Here is a 19772-nt window from a genome sequence, read left to right on the forward strand (position 1 = left end):
CCTATTTAGTTGCTTTTCTTTTATGTTTCATCATCCACAGGGGATATGCACAGGAAAAAAAGACCTGGGAGGCCAGGGACTGAACAAGGGAAGAGAGGGAGTTGAAAACAAGAGCAAGACGGAAGAGAGAGCTGGTGGGGAAAAGGGAATGTTGGCTTAACTGGAGATAGTCGACATTTTGACAGCTAATTTCTGCTGAAAAAATTTACTGATAAATATATATACACACAGACATACACATATAAATGTGCATGTAAAAATTAAATGGCAATTAAAGCAGAGACAAAAAGATAATGATTTTACCTTCCATCTCTGCTAATTATTTCCTCATGCACTAAACACATTCAACCCAGGCACTGCACATGTGTGCACTTGTTGACAAAGTCCCAACTGTCAACAGAGAATGATACAACCCCATGACCACAGCCAAAATGGCCACACCAGCCAACTATAACATAATTGTGTGCAACCACTGCCAAATCCCAAGCTGACATGCATCCTGTAGGGTTTCATTGAAGTCAGCGGGGCTGCATGGTATATTAATTGAGCTGGGCTGCAAGGGTGGTCCAAAGCTGTACTCTGATATGCGGTAACAGCAATGAGGTGCTGAGAGCCACCCCTGCTTTCGGGTACAGCTGTAACATTCCTTTGCAGCTCCAGGAGAAATCCTGGACTGTAACAGAAGAGACTCCCAAACATGCACAAAGATCGTTAATTAGAGAGTAATAGCTCTTGTGGACAACATAAATCACATAAAGCTATATGGTATCCATTCTCAGTCTCATGATAGACTCTCACAGATGGTGTGACTGTAGTAGGCATTAATTTGCATACAATTGCATAATACTGTTTTTCCCTTTAGATATTTCAATAAACCAATGCAATCATCCACTTGCAATCTTCTATATGACTGCTGTATGTCGCAAGTTAGGGCATTTTATGTTCTTTCATATTTTTAGTATCTTCCTCTGGGGACAAATCATGACTTCTCAAGGCTTTTAGGATCAAGACAAACACAGCTTTAAAATACATAGCTGACAATAATTCCACATTTTCTGATTTTACTGCAAGTAGAGGGAAAAACACCCTTTCACACCCAGAAGACTGTGAATGAACAGTTCAGCTAGTTTGAGGACTGCTGTTGAAAAATGGCAAAATGGCAGAATTCAATTTAGAATAATTAATAGCTGTGTAAAATTTTTATCCACTTGTTCTTTTCTAACTTAAAAGACTAAGTTTCACCTGTAATCTGGTTTCCTTTCACTATTGTACAAAACATAGAGCTTTTGGTGTTCAATACATTCCCCTTTTTCTGCCCAGCTGCCGCCCCCACCATGGTGGGACCTACAGCCCTTCCTTCTGCGCAGTCATCACTGAAACGGCTTGAGCACGATCATGCCCAGTTACAGCCCCTTCAGAAAGATGCCTGTTGAGGCCCTCCTTCACCCCATATATTGATTCTGAGACAATACATTTCAAACTCCTGGAAGCTTGACTTCCCCCGGCCACTCTACGAAAATAGGAAACCGATTGTGGACCTCTTAATCCTGCAGTGCACCACCACCTCCGTGAATACTTCTCCCACTCTCCCCCTGCATCGTCAGCACATTAGCGAAGGAGATACGCGCCACACTTCGAGGAATTGTCCGTTGATCAGTCTTGTTGCACTAAGAACTATGCTAAAACTGTGTTACCTTTGATAGGATGTTGAAATTAATACTTTGTGATAAACTAGTCAATTTAATCATAAATATAATAAGCTCAGTATTTATCAGGATAGACTTCATCCTTATGTATGAAACTTCTATACTACAAAAAATATCTTCATCATTTTTTGGAATTGCTTTTGGAGGGGGAGAAAGAATAAGCAGACAATGCAAACAAACCTTTTGGCAAGAACTTCAAAAATATGCAGACGGCAAATCAGTCTGATCACTAAGATAGAGAAAAATAGACGGTATTCTCTGAAGTGCAAAATAATGTAAAATATAGGAGGTCTCAAATTCTTTTAGCAGCTCTTTTACAAATGTCTCATTTTTACCAGCATTTTACAGTTTGAAATCTGATCTTTTTATAATGAGTTTTTTAAAGGCCCATTCCCTGAGCTTGAAGCACTCATATTCAGTGTAAATCACTAATTAAGGAATAGTTTTTTAAAGTATATTCAAAAGATACTTTCATTTTGGGTTAGTGGTAGCTATTAGGAAATTCTTGTTCAACTCTACAAACAGTATTATTCAAAATGAACACAAATCTGAATCCTTCCATTATTTTGTAATTGAAACACGATGGACTTTTGCTTGGCATTTGGAGAACAAATGTGCATAAAATCTAAAGGAATGAATATCCTCTGAAAACAATGACATTTTGTATTGAGCTGATGATGTTGAGAAAAGAAAATGTTCTGTTTGATGAGAAAACAAAAACATTTTTTATACGGTTAACCCAAATTATTCACATAGTTTCGATGGGTAGTTTTTTCACAAACAAGTCATAATTTGTACCCTTCACTTAAAAAGCAAAAGTAAATTGCTTTCTTCTCCTCAAAATCTCACTTAGAAGGACAGATTGCCACAGCAGCTTCAAATGAAATCTGTTGGAAATATCACAGCAAGGTCGGCAACATATGACCAATACGGTGGCTGGAGTAGACATTTCTTGGAAAATCTGTTTTGGAAAATTCAAGATACACAAATGGCCTGTTGTAACAGGAACAACTGATGGGTGCTGAAGTTTATACTCTGCCCTCTCTTCCATCCCTCTGTAACTCCCACTCTTTTCCTTACAGACAATGTTAAAAATGTAAATTAATGACCAGGGTGATCAATTATAGTGACGTAAAAAAATGCAAGAAAATCATATGGGCATGATTTCTCCTCAGCAGCTGCATTCTTGTGTAAACGTTCAGCCATTATTGCTGCCCATTATTACATTTACCTCCTCCTCCACATGGGCTTTTCTAGAGTTTCAAATGTCACTGAGGCCGAAGGCAGAGTCTTTAACAAGTCTCTGCTTCCTGCCATTCTACACCTGTAAGAACTGAATGCCGTAACGATATTTCAGTAATATCTAAATCTCTCTCACTTGTTAATTTCAACTCCGAATTGCCTTCATTTGTAATTGCTGGGAAGGAGGGAGGGTTTTTGAAATTAAGATTATTTTTTTAAAATCACCGATAATTTTGTAAAATACATTCTCAGCTTCAGGGAAGTTTTTATCTGCATTTTAAGTAAGACTTTCAGCAGCTCTCTGTGCAAATAGATTTGGTTTGCATTCTTCCTGCTTTGCTGTCTTTGGCTCTTCCAAGGCTACATTTTTTGCTGCTTTTTAGATTTATTTTCAAAAATGTCACAGAGACCAGAACCTTGAAATTTTAATCTCTTTCTCTGCTAGGCTGTTAATCCCTTTATGTGAGCTTACTGGTCCTACAAGCACAGAGTTCACTCTCACACCCATGCTCATCTCTAGATACAGGAAACAATAATTTCTTTACTATTATACTTTATAATCCTGCATTGAGACTTTAATTTTCTACAAGTTCCAGCCTTGAAAATACCCTTTGTTATAAACAAGAAATTAGTGTCTTATTCCCCTTATGTGCAAAGCGCTATGTGTTTAATAAGCACACCCCCCCAAACTCGTTTTGTCTTTTTACATGCAAGACAAATGCTTATGTTTTCAAATTTATATTACATTTTTCTCCCCAAATTTAAAAAAGTCATTTTTTTCCATCACAGTAGTCCACCACATCTGGTTTTGACAGCCCTTCATGTAGTCACACTCACCAAGGCTTTGAGCACGCTACAAAGCAATGAGTCTCAATAAGGGTAATGCAACATCTACTAGATAAACAGAGCAGCTGTTACGCACTTTACAATAACTCACAGCAGCCTGGAACATTAGGATCGCTTTTACTGAGGGGGTGAATGTTTCCCAGGACCCTGAGGTTATCCACCTGGACAGCACCAGAGAAAAGCAGGACAATTTCATGTCCCGTGCACCTCCAGCAGTGAAGTACCACTCTACAGTATGACAGTATTTATGGCCAAGGAAGGACCGTGTGATTCATTGGAGGTTTTTGTTTAGAGTAGAGAGGATAAAGAGAAAGGTTTCTAAAGTAGTACTGTAACATCAGTTTTGTTTTCCAGATGTAATTTGCACCAAATCTCCTGTATTCCTTTTAAAATAAAAAAAATGCATAGACCGATTAGTTAAAAATGTGCCAAACTATTTTTAAAAACTGGTATTAGGAATTACAGGAGTCATTCAATCAGAAGTTGTCTCTTTTTTGATGATTTCTTTGGTATCCTTTTTAAGGTTCATAATAGGGTTGAAACTGGCCATCTGATTATTTTTTTTTCTTTAACAAGAATTACCTCTGTTTGGAAGCCCCTCTACCCCTTGAATTAAAAACATATTCTGTAAGTAGTAGAACAGATGCACAGAAGGGATATTTGGATGTGATACAACATTCAAGACAAAAATCATTTCACTTAACTTGAAATGTTACATGAAATGAATCCTAGACAAAGTGCCGAAGAAGTGCCCTGAGTTAGACCAGCTGAGAATTTGACCTGAGGATTAAAATGAGCTATGGGCTATTTTACTGATGCCGAGCACCTCTGGTTCCCACTGAAGTCACTGGAAACTGTGGATACTCAGAAGCAATGAGAAGTAAACCATTGTCTACTATTATTTTTCATACTTATGCTGCAGGATGATTTGTGTCATGAAATACTATACATTTCTTCAATGTGGCACCTTTCCAGCAACTTTGTCTCTCAGTCTGCTCCTGATTTTATGCCTCTATACATATGCATGTTTCACAGTAGAAGCCAACATTTAAAAACAATAAAGGAATTCCCCTGCCTGAAGAAAGAAAGAAAACTCACATGAGAAACTATGATTACATTTGGGAATGATGGGTTTCACAGGACTGTGACAACATACCACGCTGCTGACAACCTGGAGATCCTGTGCTGTGGCAAACTGAAAGAAATCCTCAGACTGCTGCTGACCTGCGTTTTCTATTTCAGACCATGAACCCCATCTTTTACAGGGCTGTAGTGCGTTCAGGCACTTTATCAGTATCCGTTTATTACTGTCTTCCCAACGTCTCCTTAGTCTTATTACAGTCTCTCCCCTCCCTTAAACTAAACCTGACTACAGCTCCAAGCCCTGAACTACTTCACTTCCAACATGTTTCCCCCCAAAATCAGTAATAGTCTTTCTCTAACACAATAACCAAACCAACACATAATATTCTAATTCAGATGGGACTTGAGGTATCAACATAGCATCAACAGAGTTTGTGTTCCAGATCTCTATTTTATAATAATTCCTTTCAGCATGCACTTGGTTTTACCTTGTGCTGACTGCTTTTTTTTTTTTTTTTTTAAATTGAATTACATATTATTGCCCCAACGCCATATTTTCCTGGACTTTTTTTTCTAAACTTAAAACACATCACAAGTAAATCAGACAAAGCAGACAAATTTGTGACATCTATAGAATGAGTCAAAACAGAAGAGGACAAATCACCTTGTTCTCTTCAGATGCACAAAAGATTTTTGGGGCCCATTTGCCACTCTTTCTTCTGTTCACAAGCCAGTATAATTCTTATTCTCATCACCACTCTGCTTGCCAGAATACACCCCACCCCCCACCTCAGATTGCTCCCAAATTCCTGCTCTCACCTCAGGGTCCCTTGAGGTCTGCCGGTACTTCAGAAATGTGATGGGGCATTCTTTTTACCAGGGACTAAGTCCCTCCAGGTGGCCCAGGACACACTGAACTCCAGCTCACGTTTAGACGGATGTCACTGGACTTTAGAGGCAGGATTCACCTCTCATTAACTGCAGAGTCTAGGAGTCAGGTGTCTCAGGTACACATCTTACACATATCTTCACATCTAGTCTCTCTCTCTGCCATCAGGGGACTGAGAGAGGCAGGATGAGGCACCTGGATGCATCTATCTCCTCCGGCTGTAGGGGGAGCCTCATCAACTACCTTTGGTCACCAAAATTTTGTCCAGCTATTGTTATCAAAGATGAATCCCAATCTATGCTATCTCTATATTTTTCAAGGAGTCTTTATGAACATGTTGAATGACTTCCAGTTTACTAAACACAGGCAATCTTCTGCCCAGCAAAAGTTTCTGTCATATATGTTTGTTTGCAATTTTACCAGATAGCTTCAGAGTTGATTGCAAGATTACCTGGCCTGTAGTAAGTTGAATACGGGAAAACCAACAAATTCACCAGCACAATCAGTGCAGATCTATACAAAACAGGCCAAGTTAAAGCAATTTCAGTTGTATGCTCTCTCTCTTACACCATTGGTCCTACTTTTTATGCAAAGATGTAAGGTACCAAGTAACGGATAATTTAGAGCAGTCTTTCCTACATTCTGTAACAGGCAAGCTGAAGGCATATTTCAACAGTAAGTAAAGAATAAAGCAGAGTTAAGAGATTATTAATGTCATATCTGTATCAATACATATTTAAAGAAACACTGAACTTAAGCAATGATTGCTTAATGTATGATTGGTACATACTATAATTTGGGCCAAAAATAAAGGCCACCCAGGAGCAGCTGCTGGTGAGGCATGCAGTGGTCTTTCTTCACAGCAGGAACACTTGACATAAACACGTTAGCGCTCCACACACAGCATTTATTGTCAATCAAGTTACAGAGCTATTTAATGGTCTTTTCCCTTAACTTCAAAGAATTAAATGGGATAGGAACAATTCATCTCTGGAATCACCTCTCTCTCCCCCTACCACATCTGCTGTGCTCAGAGGGGGTCCCTTAGGCTGACAAAGCTCAGGTTTGAACTTGTCACGCTCTAGGATGGTAAGACGTTTCCAGTCATAGGTCGGTAATTAGGGAACTTGCTTCTACACGAGATCAGACAGAGTGAACCTTCTTGCCATGACTTGGTTTATATTTGAGAAATTAAACCACTTAAAATCTCTCAAATATCTGTAGAAATTTTGCGTCCACGTACTAAAAATACTCTAAAGGGCCTAAGAAGGAATCTAATAATCTCTTAGAATAAACTACATTCCAGTAGGTGTAACTGGAAGAACTGTGCCTCTTTAACTGCACTGTGGTTGAAGACAAAGGCAATCTTGAATAACTCATCTACCTCTGCTATAGCTAACACACTGCCCTGGAGGCCTTGACAAGAATCACAAACCAGAGGCTTTCAGGAGCAGAAATAGCGACTGTGGGACAAAAATTCAGAATGCTTTCAACTGAGAAAAAGTAGGTCTGGGGCAAAATTTCAGCACAGCTAGAGTGACACACTCAACTGCTTATTGCTTAAGATAGTCTAATGAAATGGGTTGAATTACAAAGAGTGCAATTCAATTTCTGACAGCTTTTGACACAGACAAGTCCCTGACAGTTCCCCAAACAAAGATTTTTTTAAAGCTGTAGATACAGACAACTGTAATGAGCCAACCTAGAGTGGAAGGAAAGAGGAAGGTTCTGTTTTCAGAGGAAAAAGTGAAACATTATGTTATTACTGACAGTGCAACAATGGGTGCCAAAGACAAGACAGCGGACACAAGAGAACAAGTTATCACTCTCAATACCCACCTCGTTAGTAACTGAGAGAATTGACAGTGCAGAATCACAGTACTTCAGTGCATTGTTTTTCTGGCCAAGATCTTTATAGCACTGAGAAGAAAAAACATTTTGTTTCCAGTCAGACCACTGTAAGAATACCAGAGTCTACAAATCATTATTTTTTAAAAGAACTTGGTTACCTTTGCCAAATACACATAATTGTATTTGGAATATCCTGGACGGATTTCTTCTGCCTAAATAATAAAAAACAGGAAAGAAAATAGACATAAAACTTGTGTGATGAGATTTATGTGGTCTGCATAGCATTTTTAGTAATGCACTAAGCTTCCTCAAACATCAGACTGAATCATTCCTACTGTGTGCACCACAATCTGTTTAGCACTTCAAAAAAAACCTCAAGAAAACAAGAAAACCCAAACCCCAAACCAGCCACATGAGGTGCTGATACCGAACACATAAAAATGTTCTGTACTTCTTGCTCTGCTCTCTCCCTAAGTGCTTTCTAAAGATATCGGATCATAGCTATGTATAGAATATCTGTTGGATTCATTCACTTACACAGTGGGTTGGAAGACACTGCTCTCTCTAGATTATTAATATTTATTTCCTCATCAAAGAAATAATCAAGCAACCAACCATTCACACTTTGTGTAACGGGTAATGAACTGTATTCATCAACTTTATAATTATTTTTCTTTCACAGACCCATTCTTCTAGCTCTAGATTCACCTTTCTTTTCACATTACCATCTTCTGAAAAGTTCAGGTCATTAAAACAGTTCAAGATTGTCTTCCTTTTAAAACACATCAAGGATGCAGAAGCTTGAAAGATGAGTAAAAACCTTACCAATTACCTACTAACCAAGACGCAGCTTTAATCAACAAACAGTTTTTGGGGGAGAAAAATTACATCAGTGAAATTTATAGTAGCTGTAATCCTTGGACCAAAACAATGCTGCTTTCACTACAACTGTGTATTATCAAACAACTGAAAAAGAAACCCAAACAGTTGCCTTTCAGACAGTAATATATTTTTTGTTGCAGAAGATGACTTAAAACCACAATTACTCTGCAGCCCACTACAAAATACCCTGAAGCTAAAGTGAACATTTCAAATTCTTTCTACCACCTTTGGAGTTTGCCCTTAAAGATAAAATCCCTTAAACTGCGAAGATGGTAACATATTGCATTGTCCAAAATTCAGGAGATCATACCAACTTTAAATAGACTAAGAACACAGAAAACAAGCACTTTTGATAGTGAAGAAAATATGCTTGTCCAATTCCTTTGAGAAACTGTCTGAAAGTAATTGTAATGATGGAAGTTTATGCTTTGAATTCAGTCAAGTGAAAAAGTTGTATTTTTCAGCTCCAGAAGTAGAAATGATTAATATAAAAGACCCTGAAAGACGGGTTTATTTTATTCATGTAGTGTTTTCTTATAACTGTGCATTCAAGTAGAATGCCCAGGAACATGGACCTGTATGACAGAGCTTTCTTTTCCACTTCACTACAAAGGTAATTTCATCTCCACCAAGAAAAGCTTGAAGAGAGCTTCAGATCAGAAAAAGAGAGTGTCACAATGTCAAAGTTTCCCGTGCCTATGTTAACCTTCTTGCAGAAATGGGCAAATCATTGGTTATCGCTGTGGTTAATTTGTTTCAATGGCATATATAACTAATCTATATCCATCTCACATTAAATCCAATAACTATCAACCATAGCAAGTCATTGAAGAATTCCCTAAAACTAAAGAAAGAGAAGAAAGGTGCTAGCCACTCATCTCAAAACTAATTTTAAAATAGAAAAGAAAAAATATTTTAGTAGAGAGCTCTGTGGTATTTAGGAGGGCCCTGGATTTATAGCTACTGAACATAATCTGTTGAGCAGACATCTTGACAACAGTCACATATAGCAGCTGGTAAACAGTCTCACAGGAAAACCCTTGGCTAAGACTTGCCTTAAGGAAATTCTGCAATGCTTCTTCTACTGTTGAAGTTGGTGGAGTCCCAAAGAGAGCAGCAGCTACTTTCTTTTCAATCCAAGACAACTGAGCTACCTATAATTAAAAAAAAAAAAAAAAAAAAAAATCAGAAGTCTTTTGTTTCAGAGTAGATACTGTCCTCTGCCACTGTACTACTAATACAACCTATTTTGCAAAAGAACCTGTAAAGGAATGTTTTATACTGTCGATTTGCCAGCTCAAAGCATAGTCTTTTGGTTTTAAATTCTGTTAACAGGAAAATGTACACATTAAGAAATACATGACAAAACACCAACATCATTGATACGAGATTATTCCAACATACAAAGCTTAAAGTGCAGTTTAGGTTTCATAAGACTTTGCCATTTCTAAGGCTAGAAATAGTGCTTTAAATCTGTTAAGGTTTTCATGACACAGACAGCTTAGCATGATAGTCTATGTACTTGACTACTTTTCAACATTACGAAAAGCTGTTGCTACAGTCAAAATGTGAGTGCTTTTGGCGCTTGTAAAACAAGTTCATTTATTACATAGAAGCTGGCAACAACCACTGTTAAGAAACAGACTTCATTTTTTCCTCTTCAAATCTGACAAATAACACTTGCCAAAGACCTCTTCTCATTTCAGGAAGATGGGCTGCTATAAAAGGACTTCAGGGAACTGTCATATTGCCACACAATGTACTGACACCTGACAGAAACTGCTCTGGTTACTGCCATAAGGTATTTGGCTCCATCACCTAGCCTGGCGAAACACACCTCACATCTCTAACGAAGGACGGAGCTGCTAAGACATTTAATGCGAAACTGGAGCCTATTTAAATGGAGAAGTGAAGCCACCCTCCTTTGGACACTTCTGCTACATCTGTAAAGAAAAGTCAGGACTTTATTCCTTCACATCAGTATTTGAACCACAGCACTGATGGCTCACAGAGTACAGTTGAGTTTAAAAATGGTAAAAAAAAAAAAGGTTCTGTGTTTTCCTAGAAATTTCTGGCCTGATCTATGTAGAGGCAACACGGAGAAGGAATACACACAGGCAAAGAAAGAGAGCCTCTCATCGGAGACCTGGATATGAGTCAGATATAGGGACATCTCTTTTTCAGAGGGAGCTGCAATTCATATAACAGAGTTGAGCCTTGAATTCAAGTCTGTCCTAGTGCTGTAAAAATTAAAATGGTTTTGGGTAGCTTTAGATTATTCCCGCCTCATTCCCTGGCTTCCCAATCTCTTCAGGGCTGTTGCTGCTCCTCCTGCCTTCTCCAGCTAAATCCAGCAATTATCCAGTAGATGTCAGTTAATTATGGGAAAATATAAGAATCCATCCATATCCACAGCCATCAACCAGAATGCTTCTCTTTTGAGCTTGAACATCAAGCTCTATGTATTTCTTGTTGCAAACTGCCCTAAAAATACCATTGCAAAGAGTACAAATACAGGCTACCATGCAACAGGAAAACACACAGGACCATGTTTTCACATCTGGTCCCAATGACTCTAGCTACGTAAGAACAACATTGCTTGGAGACAGAAGGCATCCTGGTCAAGTCTTGCTGGTTGTTCGGGGTCCAATGCCTTATTTGTTAAATGCCGTCAGTAAGTCTTTCACACAAAACCACTAAAAATTACATTCCAGAGAGAAACAATATTAAGAATATAAAGCTTTTTTTCATTCTCCCTCTCTCTCACATATTCCACTCTTGAAGCCTCTTCTAAGGGAATAAAGTGTTTTTTACAAAAGCTCTCCAGCAATCCCAGAGTTCTTATTCATTGAAGCAACAACATGTTTCCCCTCTCTGCACTGCAGGGCTTTCACACTGCGTTACAAACTGCAGCATGCTGGTTAAAACTTCAAATTGTAGGTATGTATGTATATAATTTCCTCACACATTTCATTTCCTCACACATTTCATTTCATATAGCTGCTCTATAGTTTCTGAGACATATTCTGCAAGAGATATTAAAAGGATTTTTGCAAAAGTATTGTTTTCTTTATGCCAATCTACTGCTGCAGTGTTCTTTATTCTTTTGGAAGAGGAACTAGGTTTCTATATTTCTAGGTCCATCACATCAAGATAGAGGTAGCTTACAGAGGGAGGAAGAGAGGGAAACAAAATAAAAGGGAAGGTATATGCTTACACTGTTCTCTGCAAGACCACACAACACCCTGGATATACACATGCACTGCACAGATACAATTACCACACACGTGTCTGCTGTTATGCAACAGTGAGGAAACAAAATTGCAGTTTTTCCATGTGGACTTGTAATTACCTATGGAAAACACAAGTTCTTCCTGGCAGTTGTTTTATTTTCTTACAAGATTTAATCAGAATTGATTTACTGAGGTTCTAGTCCTTATTTTGTCTGGCTTGGGTGCTGCTTTGCATTATTCAAACTTTAAAAAGCCCAAACAATATATATGTTGGCAATTCTTCTTTGCCTACATTAGCCTAGGATGAACACTCCTCTCTTTCTCTTCTTTCTTTCCTTCAACTACAAAAGGAGCATAGACAATTATACCTTGTGGATGGCTAAAAACAGGTGAGGTGAATCCCATCACAACAGCTTAACCACGCCCCACCGAGTCAGCCTGCACCCCCTTAAGACCGAGGTGTGACAAATGGAAAAGACCTGTTTTACACAAGACACAAAATTGTGTCCTGGAGCAATAATGATGAACAGGAAATTATACCCTTCCCCTAAATACACACAAGCACAGTCTTTAACCTGAAATAACTTTATTAGAGTAAATCTTATGCCATGTTCAGTGAAATGGAAACACCATTCCTACTACGCCAACTAACTTTATTAAGCATTCTCTGTGTGTGAGCAAGCACAGGCAACAGAAACCCTGGTGTAGCATGTTCTAGTGTAGCGCAAATTTGACTTCTACAGTCAAGGTTATGCCAAACAGTGCAAAACACATCTGGAGGTCCATACAAAATCAAGTACAGAGAGACTGTAACTGTCATCAACTTCAGCTGAACCATGAATTCACTTAATGCATATTCCAAGAATGGTATAGGACAGCAGAAAGTAGTAAGAAAAACAGCTACTGCAGCAAGTAACAGCTACAACAACAACAACAACAAAATTAAAGAATGCCCTACAGATGACTTCCAAACCTTAAGTGATTTCTGGTTTTTTAGGTCTCCCAAGCCCTGACGTCAGTCCCCCCAGAAGCCCAAAAATTCACAAGAACACTGCAGGGAACACTGTGTTTCCACAGAATATCAGGTTTTAATGTATTGTGTCACTTGACGAACATCGCTCCCCAGCTGCCATACATGAGGAGAGCTAGTCCCACCAGCTCAAGAGCGAAAAACAAGGGCCTGAGGGAGCATCAGCCAACTCCTGAACCTTCCTAGGGCTGGAGGGGAGTGGGTCACCATGGCAGCCTGGCCTCTGCCAAGGAGAGGAGGCCATTCTTCAGTATCCCAAAGCTAGCAGAGATGCTTGTCTCAAACAATCTCTCCTATAGATCTGTCAAACAGCAAGCTCGCATCCATTTATTCTACCCAAATCTCTACTAATACCAGAGATGGAAGAAAGCCACCCACAGAGCTAAACTGCAGCTGACCGTAAAGGTTGTGCCCAGCACACTCCTATCAGGCCTCTTGTGCCTCTGAAGACCAAGGCAGAAAATGTGGTTCTCCCCTAAATACTGGGAAAAGGGATTTCCTAACACCCCTTTCTCTTCCTTAGCCTAGGATCAGCAAAAATCACATATGAACTAAAACACTGGCTGGAGTTTGGTTTTTTGTTTTTGTCTTCTGTTTGGTTTTGATGAGATGCAAACCCTGCCCATTGACAGCTCTTTTCAAATACCAGGATATTGGTACCAAGGAAACTAACCCACTTGGATTGAAAATTCAGCCAGGATTGACATGCAGCCCTAAAGGATTTCCTCCTCCAATGTCTCCTTGCTAATAGCTCACTGAAGACAGATCACACAATTGTCTTCCATAAAGGAAAATCATCCCATTGGTTCAACTTCAGTAAAATATTAATGGCACCTACTTAAATATCCCCAGAGAGTTTCTTTTTCTTTTTTATTACAATATATTAATGTAAAATTGTATTAAATAATTTTGCAATGTTTTGACTTCTGGAAGAGATTAAGTAACTGGACAGCAGTTTTAAAATACTGGCTTCCAACACAAATATTCTCTTTCTTGCCAGCTGAGGAACCAGGACAGTCTGCACAGGCATTTAGGCATTTATCCAACTTGAATTCCCTGGGCTTTTCACTTTCCAGTAAGGGGAGCAGACTTACAGAGCACAGAGACAAAGGAACTGGGTCAATTTGTTCCCTGATGTAACCCAAACAGATACTGGGATACACCAGAGATGAATCCAACACATGGCATGTAACCTGCAAAAAGAAAATCCCAAGAGATCTAATTTTTAACACCCCACTAGCATTTACCAGAGGCTCTGATCCAGTTTCACAAGTATACGCTAACTGTTCTGTGTCAGTCCTGTAATGGCAAGTAGCCATGAGTCTTAACTAGATAGGTACTCCGTTTTAAAAGCTATTCTAAACATTAAACACTAAAAAAACCCCACAAACACACAATTATAAAGGATTATCAGATGATTGCGCCCAAAACTCTAAGGAAAGAAAACTAATTCCTATACATCATGCACCACAGATAAATTCACTTCCAATAAATATTTCTTGCTGATCTGAAGAGCAAAGTAGTTTTCACTTTCCCTTAACAAAAACAAAGCTGAAACTTGAAATGCTCTAAACACTGTACTTATTTTAAATCATATGAACTAACCCAAGCATGTACTTAAAACATTAAACCTTCCCTAAAAGATACGTACAAAGCCTGTTTTTGTCACAGAAGGCTGAGAAGAAAAAGTTTCGTCCACTACCAAAGACATTTTAAATGAAAATTATTTTGCTGCAGTTGTTTTCCTTTGGAATAGTAACATCTCTTTTACGTACTAAACACTGGTTTGCTTTGCTTACTAGATATTTTAAAGTATCTTCATTAGAATTATATGGTAATCACCTTTTCCTAACATTATCACTAAAGCTACCCCGGAAAAAATTACCACTACGAAGAAGTTTGTACAGCTCTGGAAAAAGGAATATTCAAATAACATTTGGTAGGGTTCTGCAGTTATCCATTACTAGTGGTGTTCAATTATGCTTGCTCAATGCATAAATAAATAGGGCTTTTTTTTCCCCTTGTCACCTCTGCAAAACAAAACAAAAAACGAGAGCTATACGTGGCTTCTTGTATACACAGCAGGTCTCACAGGCAAAATTTTGCCCATCATGACATCTATGAAATGATTGGTGAAAATCTTGCCTACCTGATTGTGATACCAGAAGTAATTTTCTAACAAAGCTGAGATGATACACACATCAGAACGGAATCTTCCTCTTTTGTATACCTCCAATGGCTTTATAATGGTAAGAGAAATAAGAAACAGCAAAAATTGATTTTTAGACAAGGTAGCACACAACTATCACTGGTTCTGCATCAAAGACAAACCCCCACTGCTGCGAGGCAGTGAAAATCCAGCTCATCCCTCCTGCTGGAAAGTGCTATGACACTTTGCATCAGCTTCGGATCTGGCCCAGCGAGAATAACTGCTGAGTAAGAAACTTGGCATTGCCGTACCATTGCTCTTCGCAAAGGACTGTGTTACACTGAGGAAGGTGAGAAATGGCAGTCAGAGCCACATGCTGGCAAAACACTACAAATCAAATAGTTTTATGAGTACAGCATGCAGTCTCTGGATATAGATTTCAGCCTTTAATAAATCTTCTCCATTTGCCTCCACTATATTTTTTACCTAAAAGTCTGTTCAACTGATTTTCATTTGTGAAAATGAACTGGAGCCCAGATTTAAAACACTTGAAGCATTCCCTTTTGCAGTCTCTTATGCTATACCTATTTTTTTCAGTGTGTCACCCCAAAAAACAGCACTAGAAGATAGTAATAAGATCCCCCAACATTAAATGAGGAGTGAATGGGAAGCGTCTGACTATACTAGGAAGACTTAAGTACATCACGTTTCCCAAAAATGTTATCAAAGCCTAGAAAGTATCAAATACTAGTTATCTTTTTTAACTACACTGCTTCAGTAGAAGAATATGTGACTAAAACCAGACAATAATGCCCCTGGAAGCAACGCTTGTGAAAGAACAAATATTGTGGCCAGTCCTTACTGGAACTCAAAGTCAGCTAGGCTAAATATAAAAAATAACCTTCTTTCCTCAGTCATCTGTTTTTCTTTTTTAATTTCCTCACATTGGACAACACAGCCTTCCCAGCCTCAACCTCATCTAGACTAAACAGAAAAAACAGAAGGTCTAAGAGGAGCATTATCACTCCATCTACAGGTACCAGCATAGAGAAGTGATAAATGTATTTTTCAATACATAATCCCTATCATAAACCCTACTCTGAAGAAGTATTTGGAATCAATGCCACAGCCAACAGTCTACTTTTGGGATAATTACCACAGCATGAAACACCACGGTCTGCAGAATAGGACCAAGGAATTTGCCACATCTTCCACAAGCTGCTAAGACTATCGACATGCATGACCAAAACCCGTATTAGTGGATCAGCACAGAAACCTATTCATACAGTCTGCTAAAACTAATGAGGATATCACTAACTTCACTGGGCTAGGATTAAGACCTAGTTTCCATAGTAGAGCCCCAAAACTAACGTTCCCAAATGACAGAAAGTTTTTAAGAGCTGACAGCCCCAGAAGTTAAAACAAAATGTTATTCAGTCCTATATTTGCACTTATTTGTACTATGAAAATCTGTTCTAAGTGTTTGCAGTTACTATTTTGTGGCCATCAAGACAGTCACAGAAGGCAAGAATTTAAAAAAAAAAAAAAAAAGAAGAAAAAAAGGACCAATCCTGAAGTATTTCAGTGGCTACATCTGTTTAGGTGGATTGTTTCACTTAATAAAATGCAGGTCAGGTCATACCCTAAAGCAAGTGCTAATCTGTGGCTTTAATGTTCAGTACGAAAGCCCTGCATAGATGCTGCAAGTGTGGAACATGAGTTTGTAATGATATAGCGCAACAAACCACATGTATTAGTCAGGAAGTGGTGATTGTCACTAAAATGAAACGAGAGTAAAAAAAAACCAGTGCAATAAGAACAAAGTGAGGTATACTGAGATTACATGTAAATTTTCCAAAAGCGATAGCTCAAGTGAGAAATAAGCCATGAAAAACATCTGGGAGTGTTTGACAGAAATGGAAGCTGCAGTCAGCTGTTGGACACCGTACAGTATAAAAATGCTTAAGGAATCACCGGTGAGAGAGATGCTCTTCAAAGGCAGGACAGCAAGCATACTATAGGACAATCTTCAGCAACTCACTTTTGCATAGCTAATGTTGATAATCAAGAATACAGTATGATGAAAACCAAAATGAAAAGCTCTTTGAAAAAGTTGGTGTCATTCCTTATTCAAATCAATTGAGAAAAAATGTAGTTGCTGAAAGATCTTTGAAAGTTAAATATACGATCTGAAAAAACTGCTGAAAGATTACTTTGCATTAAGTCTTGTTGCAGACAAAGACAAAGTCAAAGGCTGCAATGTATCACAGCAACTCCTTCTTTCCAGTTTGCAGGCACTTCGTAGCATTGGAAGTAGCTGGAGGAAAAAGGCAGGGCTGGAATTCACTGCGCATTATTATTCTGAGAAGCCTCCCAGTGATCTTTTACGGCATGGACTATGCAAGAACATTTTCTTCTGACGAAAGATTCCTCACAGCACTAAAGATAAAGCAATAAGGATAGCCATCTGAGCCATCAAAGATGTGGGCTTAAGAATAAGACAACTCTCATATTACAAATACAAGCACCATTTTTCAAAAAAAAAAAAAAAAATTAAAATTAATCAACAGCTAAGTTTGTAAAACAATTATTTTAATTTTTCGTATATGACTACTTATCACTATGTCATTAACACAATATTTAAGAGCACCTGTTGTGTTGGCATAACACAAATTGTATCTCTTGCAAAACTTCTTGGTGAATTACAGATTTTTATGCCTGCATCTTTGTTGTGACATTCTCCTGGAATTTACCAAGCCGATATGGTAGCCTTGCTGCCACAGCCATAATCCCACAGCGTGTAAGTGCCTTTAACTTCAGTTATGGATGGGGAATAAAGTTACCAAAAGGCTATGTTACCAGCCCAAGGTCACCCAGAAAGTTTGTGGCAGAATAAAGAACTGAAATCAAGGCTTACAATACCAGAGGTCACCCTTCCTCCCTTCCAAATATCAGTTACTTTTCATTCATACATTCAGATAAGAAACATGAACACAACAATGAGGAACATACAAGCACAGCTTGCTTAATGTACAGGACAGGAATGGTCAGCAGTTAACATCACACATGTGGAAATTAATTCAGGAAATGTAAATGTACTGCTTCATTTAGCTCAAAACACCTACTTCAATAAACACCTACTTTGTCTTAAGTCCCACTATTTCATTTCAAATGCATTACCATTTTTCAGCATACTCAATTCATATGTTAGATTAAAAAACAACTTACTGAATAGCACCATCTTCCATTTAGGTAATATAAAAAAGGATCTTGAGGCTTAAGTTCAATTGCTTTGTCTAGGTGCTCCTATTAGAAAGAAAATCAGTGTCACTTTAGATGTTTGTTTGGCAAGTGTGTTTACATTCTAAGAATTTTGCTGCAAATCATAAACAAATTCAGAAATTCTCTTCTGCTGCAATTCTCTTCTAACAACCTAAAAATATTTTAACTAGCAAACCCCTTCCTCATGGAGGGAAACAAAATTATTTAGCAACTTTGCAGACAATGCAAGAAGGCATGCTATATTTAGCACATGACTAAGCAGCTCTAAAGTTCAATCACAGAACTCAAGAACTTTTGTCTTAAAAAGGCAACAGCTTCAATTAAATTCATTTTATTTACAGGTAGTATTAGGAAACTGTCACACACCAAATCAGTGAGAAAGCATCCACTCTCTTTGATAAATCTTACATGCTAGCACCCATCACTGAAGCATAGACTCTTCCACCCTGGAATGTGACTGCCCCAATGAAATGGTACATGACACAGCAAATTGTTACTGTAATGTGAAATTCAGAAAATAAAATGGCTCTGTTTATAGTGCAACCATAAAACCTAGAAAGCATCTAATGAGGTGCAAAACCATTTTCATTACAGGTCATAAGTATCTTTATTTCACTCTAATTTACTAAAGAAAGCTCTTATTGCTCAACCTGAGTTTGAAGAAAAAAGAAATACGTTATTTCACCCCTAACTACCATTTGCCTCTCAAAATAAATTTAACTTTTAAGGTTTCTCTTTTTTTCCCCCAGATATCTCTGTTTTTCTAATTAAGCCAGTCACTAAAATAGCTGAGTTACACCAATCTAAGAGCCTATTATTCTATCATTTTGTCCACAAACTATTCAGATAGGAGCTATGTTTTCATGCTATTATTTTCCCAAATCCATTTCCAAATGATTCACAGATTTCAGTAATTACTTCTGAAGAGGAAAACCTCCCTGAAAAGGCTACTGCTAACACTGCGGGCTCTTTTTAAACTCCATCCTTAAACAACTGCAGCACTTGCGTTGTTTGTCATTTTCCCTTCGTTCCTAGCTTGCCCCAACACTCGGGGCTTAGCTCGCTTGGCACAGCTGGGATGTAATTAATGCTCTCTCACAGGAAAGCTCCGCGACACCCCAAGCCCTAACATGGACATGATGTGATAGAGACCCATCCCGGGCATTCCCTGGGAAGCGAACACGTCTGCTGCCTCTCGCTGACACCCAGAAAGGGGGGACGCCGGCTCGGAGGGCAAGGGATGGAAAGCGCCTAAGCAATGCCGAGGACAAGGAGGGGGAGAGCAGCACACGTAACACAAACTGCTAACTCTAAAAAACACAATTACCTTTGAAAGGACAATGTTAAAACAAATACTACTTCTTAAGGGTGGCATGAAGGATGATTACAGAACTGTGTTAGTTCATCACTTAATATTTCATTTGTTTTTATTTTCTAAACAGAATTGTTACTCCCTTTTCCTCCCTGCTTTAACTACAAAATAAAACAGAAATCTTAATGCTGTTCCCAGAATCCTACCTCAGTTCTTATATTTTGTAAGCATATCATCTATTTGCATACATAAAAATAACTTTTTCAC

General features: G+C 38.4%; 1 protein-coding gene across 1 annotated transcript in view; it reads right to left on the minus strand.

Annotated features, from left to right (window-relative positions):
* The window catches only part of RMDN2 (regulator of microtubule dynamics 2), a 48391-nt gene that overhangs the window by 3803 nt on the left and 24816 nt on the right, over positions 1-19772 (minus strand). The window contains exons 7-10 of the mRNA XM_075146662.1: positions 18140-18217; positions 9551-9653; positions 7776-7825; positions 7606-7686 (exon numbers count right to left, since the gene is read on the minus strand). Of these exons, the coding sequence (XP_075002763.1) occupies positions 7606-7686; positions 7776-7825; positions 9551-9653; positions 18140-18217 (312 nt within the window). The remainder of the gene's footprint in view (positions 1-7605; positions 7687-7775; positions 7826-9550; positions 9654-18139; positions 18218-19772) is intronic.

This window comes from Calonectris borealis, chromosome 3 (assembly GCF_964195595.1).
Source record: "Calonectris borealis chromosome 3, bCalBor7.hap1.2, whole genome shotgun sequence".
Classification (NCBI taxonomy): Eukaryota; Metazoa; Chordata; class Aves; order Procellariiformes; family Procellariidae; genus Calonectris; species Calonectris borealis.